Source organism: Mustelus asterias, unplaced genomic scaffold (genome assembly GCF_964213995.1).
Source record: "Mustelus asterias unplaced genomic scaffold, sMusAst1.hap1.1 HAP1_SCAFFOLD_589, whole genome shotgun sequence".
NCBI lineage: Eukaryota > Metazoa > Chordata > Chondrichthyes > Carcharhiniformes > Triakidae > Mustelus > Mustelus asterias.
The window spans coordinates 171,965-176,964 of NW_027590538.1; the positions used below are offsets into that span (position 1 = coordinate 171,965).

The following is a 5,000-nucleotide window of genomic DNA, read 5'->3' on the forward strand; positions in this document are numbered from 1 at the left end:
ACAGAGAGAGAGAGAGACAGAGGGAGAGAGACAGTGAGAGAGAGAGACAGTGAGGGAGAAAGACAGTAAGAGGGACAGTGAGAGAGGGACAGTGAGAGAGGGTCAGGGAGAGAGAGACAGAGGGAGAGAGGGACAGAGACAGAGAAAGAGAGAGAGACAAAGAGAGAAAGAGAGACAGAGGGGAAGAACGAAAGCAAAACAGAAAGAGAGAGAGAAACAGACAGAGAGGGAGGGACAGAGAGAGAGAGAGAGAGACAGAGAGAGAGAGAGAGACAGAGAGAGAGACAGCGAGAGAGAGAGAGACAGAGAGAGACAGTGAGAGAGAGACAGAGGGAGAGAGGGACAGAGACGTAGAAAGAGAGAGAGACAAAGAGAGAAAGAGAGACAGAGGGGAAGAACGAAAGCAAAACAGGAAGAGAGAGAGAAACAGACAGAGAGAGAGGGAGGGACAGACAGAGAGAGAGAGAGAGAGACCGAGAGAGAGAGAGAATATTGTCAGTAACAAGGTTCAGTTTCAGAACACTGCAGACCCCGTTATCTCTGGCAGTCGGTCAGGATCTTAAATCTGCCCCTGTCCCCTCGATCCCTCCCCCCCCCCCCTTCCTCTCCATCTCTGTAACCTCTCTGCCTCTGTCCCTTCCCCTGCTGATCCTCCACCGAAACTCTCATCCCACGACATCACTGAGTCTCCCCTTGCTCTCGTGATGGGTCTCCCACACTCTGAAATGCTGTCCTTATCGGGCAGAACATTGAACACAGGAGTTGGGACGTCTTGTTGAAGTTGTACAAGACATTGGTGAGGCCACACTTGGAATACTGTGCACAGTTCTGGTCACCCGATTATAGAAAGGATATTATTAAGCTAGAAAGGGAGAGTGCAGAAAAGATTTACTGGGATGCTCCCGGGACTTGATGGATTGAGTTCTCAGTAGAGGCTGGAGCATACTTTCCATAAGATCTCCCGTCATGGATAGGGTTGTAAAGAGTGCCTTTGATACATTGGCCTTTATAAATCGGAGTATCGAGTATAAAAGTTGGAGTGTTATGGTAAGGTTATATAAGGCATTGGTGAGGCCGAATTTGGAGTATTGTGTACAGTTTTGGTCACCTAGTTCCAGGAAGGATGTAAATAAGGTTGAAAGAGTGCGGAGAAGGTTCACAAGGATGTTGCCGGGACTTGAGAAGCTGAGTTACAGAGAGAGATTGGATAGGTTGGGACTTTATTCCCTGGAGCGTAGAAGATTGAGGGGAGATTTGATAGAGGTGTATAAGATTTTGATGGGTATAGATAGAGTGAATGCAAGCAGGCTTTTGCCGCTGAGGCTCAGGGAGAAAAAAAACCAGAGGGCATGGGTTAAGGGTGAAAGGAGAAAAGTTTAAAGGGAATATTAGGGGGGGGGGGCTTCTTCACGCAGAGAGTGGTGGGAGTGTGGAATGAGCTGCTGGATAAAGTGGTAAATGCGGGGTCACTTTTAATATTTAAGAAAAACTTGGACGGGTTCATGGATGAGAGGGGTGTGGAGGGATATGGTCCAAGTGCAGGTCAGTGGGACTAGGCAAAAAATGGTTTGGCACAGACAAGAAGGGCCAAAAGGCCTGTTTCTGAGCTGTAATTTTCTATGGTTCTATGGTTCTATGGTTATTCTTCTGAATTGCAATGAGTGTAGTCCCAGTCTACTCAGTCTCTCCTCATAAGCCAAGCCTCCACCTCCCCCTCTCTCTCTCTGTCTCGCATCTTCTCTCTCTCTCTCTTGGGGGTGGAGAAGGTAGTCAAGAAGGCATACGGCACGCTTGCCTTCATCGGCCGGGGCACTGAGTTTAAAAATTGGCAAGTCATGTTGCAGCTTTATAGAACCTTAGTTAGGCCGCACTTGGAATATAGTGTTCAATTCTGGTCGCCACACTACCAGAAGGACGTGGAGGCTTTGGAGAGGGTTACAGAAAAGATTTACCAGGATGTTGCCTGGTGTGGAGGGCATCAGCTATGAGGAGAAACTTGGTTTGTTCTCACTGGAGCGACGGAGGTTGAGGGGCGACCTGATAGAAGTCTACAAGATTATGAGGGACAGAGTGGGTCGTCAGAAGCCTTTTCCCCCAGGGTGGAAGAGTCAATTACTAGGGGGCACAGGTTTAAGGTGCGAGGGGCAAGGTTTAAGGGAGATGTACGAGGCAAGTTTTTTTACACAGAGGGTGGTGGGTGCCTGGAACTCGCTGCTGGAGGAGGCAGTGGAAGCAGATATGAGAGTGACTTTTAAGGGGCGTCTTGAGAAAAACATGAAGAGGATGGGAATAGAAGGATATGGTCCATGGAAGAGTAGGGTTTAGTTCAGTCGGGGGCAGCATGGTCGGTGCAGGCTTGGAGGGCCGAAGGGCCTGTTCCTGTGCTGTAATATTCTTTGTTCTTTGAACCTCCTCTGCACCCCCTCCAATGCCAGTACATCCTTTCTCAAGTAAGGAGACCAAAACTGTACACAGTACTCCAAGTGCGGCCTCCTTGCTTCTAGTTTCTATGTTAGATTCAGAAAGAATGTTCCCGATGGTGGGGGGAGTCCAGAACTAGGGGGGGGGGGGGGGGTCATAGTTTGAGGATAAGGGGTAAACCTTTTAGGACTGAGGTGAGGAGAAATTTCTTCGCCCAGAGAGAGTGGTGCAATTCGCTCTCACAGAAAGTAGCTGAGGCCCAAACATTGTGTGATTTCAAGAAGAAATTAGATATAACTCTTGGGATCGAGGGATATGGGGGTGGGGGGGGACGGCGAAGGGAGGAATCAGGACATTGAATTTGATACTCAGCCGAGAATTCATAATGAATGGCTGGAAGGGCCGAATGGCCTCCCCCTGCTTCCAGTTCCAATGTTAAAGGTTCGCCCGACCAATGGGACCCATGACTGAACAACAGAAAATGTCACGGGTCTGAGAATCTCTTGACGTGACTCGGGGTCAAAGTTTGCTCTCTTTTCCCAGGTAATTTTCCAATCGGATAGACCATCTCACTCCCTATTACACTCCCGACTACACACTCACCCCCGACAATACTCCTTATACACCTCTGACTGTGCGGCCAAATTCCCTTCCAACTCGGTTTTCAAGTTTGCTGACGATACCACCGTAGTGGGTGGGATCTCAAACAGTGACGAGACGGAGAACAGGAATGAGATCGAGAATCTGGTGAACTGGTGCAGCAACAATAATCTCTCCCTCAATGTCAACACAACCAAGGAGATTGTCATCAACTTCAGGAAGCGTAAAGGAGAACATCCCCCTGTCTACATCAACGGGGATGAAGTAGAAAGGGTCGAGAGCTTCAAGTTTTTAGGTGTCCAGATCACCAACAACCTGTCCTGCTCCCTCCCACGCCGACACTATAGTTAAGAAAGCCCCATCAACGCCTCTACTTTCTCAGGAGACGAAGGAAATTTGGCATGTCAACTACGACTCTCACCAACTTTTACAGATGCCCCATAGAAAGCATTCTTTCTGGTTGTATCACAGCTTGGTCTGGGGGCTCCTGCTCTGCCCAAGACCGCAAGGAACTACAAAAGGTCGTGAATGTAACCCAATCCCATCACGCAAACCAGCCTCCCATCCATTGACTCCGTCTACGCTTCCCGCTGCCTCGGGGGAAAAGCAGCCAGCAATAATTAAGGACCCCCCCCCCCACGCACATTCTCTCTTCCACCTTCTTCCGTCGGGAAAACGATACGGAAATCTGAGGTCACGTACCAACCGATTTGTGGGTGGCACAGTGGGTTAGCACTGCTGCCTCACAGCGCCAGGGACCCGGGTTCGATTCCCGGCTTGGGTCATTGTCTGGGTAGAGTTTGCACGTTCTCCCCGTGTCTGCGTGGGTTTCCTCCGGGTGATCTGGTTTCCTCCCACAGTCTTCAAGACGTGCTGGTTAGGGTGCATTGACCCGAACAGGCTCGGGAGTGTGGCGACTAGGGGAGTTTCACAGTAACTTAGAGTCATAGTGGTTTACAGCATGGAAACAGGCCCTTCGGCCCAACTTGTCCATGCCACCTTTTTTTTTTAAACCCCTAAGCTAATCCCAATTGCCCGCATTTGGCCCATATCCCTCTATACCCATCGTACCCATGTAACTGTCTAAACGCTTTTTAAAAGACAAAATTGTACCCGTCTCTCCTACTGCCTCTGGCAGCTCGTTCCAGACACTCACCACCCTCTGTGTGAAAAAATTGCCCCTCTGGACCCTTTTGTATCTCTCCCCTCTCACCTTAAACCTATGCCCTCTAGTTTTAGACTCCTCTATCTTTGGGAAAAGATATTGACTATCTAGCTGATCTGTGCCCCTCATTATTTTATGGATCTCTGTAAGATCACCCCTCAGCCTCCTACGCTCCAGAGAAAAAAGTCCCAGTCTATCCAGCCTCTCCTTATAACTCAAACCATCAAGTCCCGGCAGCATCCTGGTAAATCTTTTCTGCACTCTTTCTAGTTTAATAGTATCCTTTCTGTAATAGGGTGACCAGAACTGCACACAGTATTCCAAGTGCGGCCTTATCAATGTCTTGTACAACTTCATTGCAGTGTTAATGGAAGCCTTACCTGTGGCTAATAAACAAACTTTGAAAAAAACCTTTTAAATCTGACTTTTGAATGGACCTACCTCACGCTAAGTTGATCTTTCTCTACACCCCTAGCTATGACTGTAACACTACATTCTGCACCCTCTCCTTTCCTTCTCTATGAACGGTATGCTTTGTCTGTATAACGTGCAAGAAACAATACTTTTCACTGTATCCCAGTGACAATAATAAATCAAATCAAATCTGATCATATCGAATCTCATCATTCCCCAGGGATCCTGAGTACACCTTACCTTTCCGAAACATGATTTCGAACGGATCATGGGGCAGCGAAAGCGGCACTTCACAAAATTTAGCTAGGCGACAGAGATCCGTCACCATGTAGCTAAATTTATTGGGAACAAAAGCAGGAGGTTTATTACCTAGAGAGAAAACACAGAGATCAGAGAAAAG

General features: G+C 48.3%; 1 protein-coding gene across 2 annotated transcripts in view; it reads right to left on the reverse strand.

Moving 5' to 3' along the window:
* The window catches only part of LOC144487095 (glutathione S-transferase kappa 1-like), a 26,282-nt gene that overhangs the window by 9,406 nt on the left and 11,876 nt on the right, over window positions 1–5,000 (reverse strand). For both annotated transcript variants that reach the window (XM_078205157.1, XM_078205155.1), the window contains exon 4: window positions 4,841–4,969. In XM_078205157.1, the coding sequence (XP_078061283.1) occupies window positions 4,841–4,969 (129 nt within the window). The remainder of the gene's footprint in view (window positions 1–4,840; window positions 4,970–5,000) is intronic.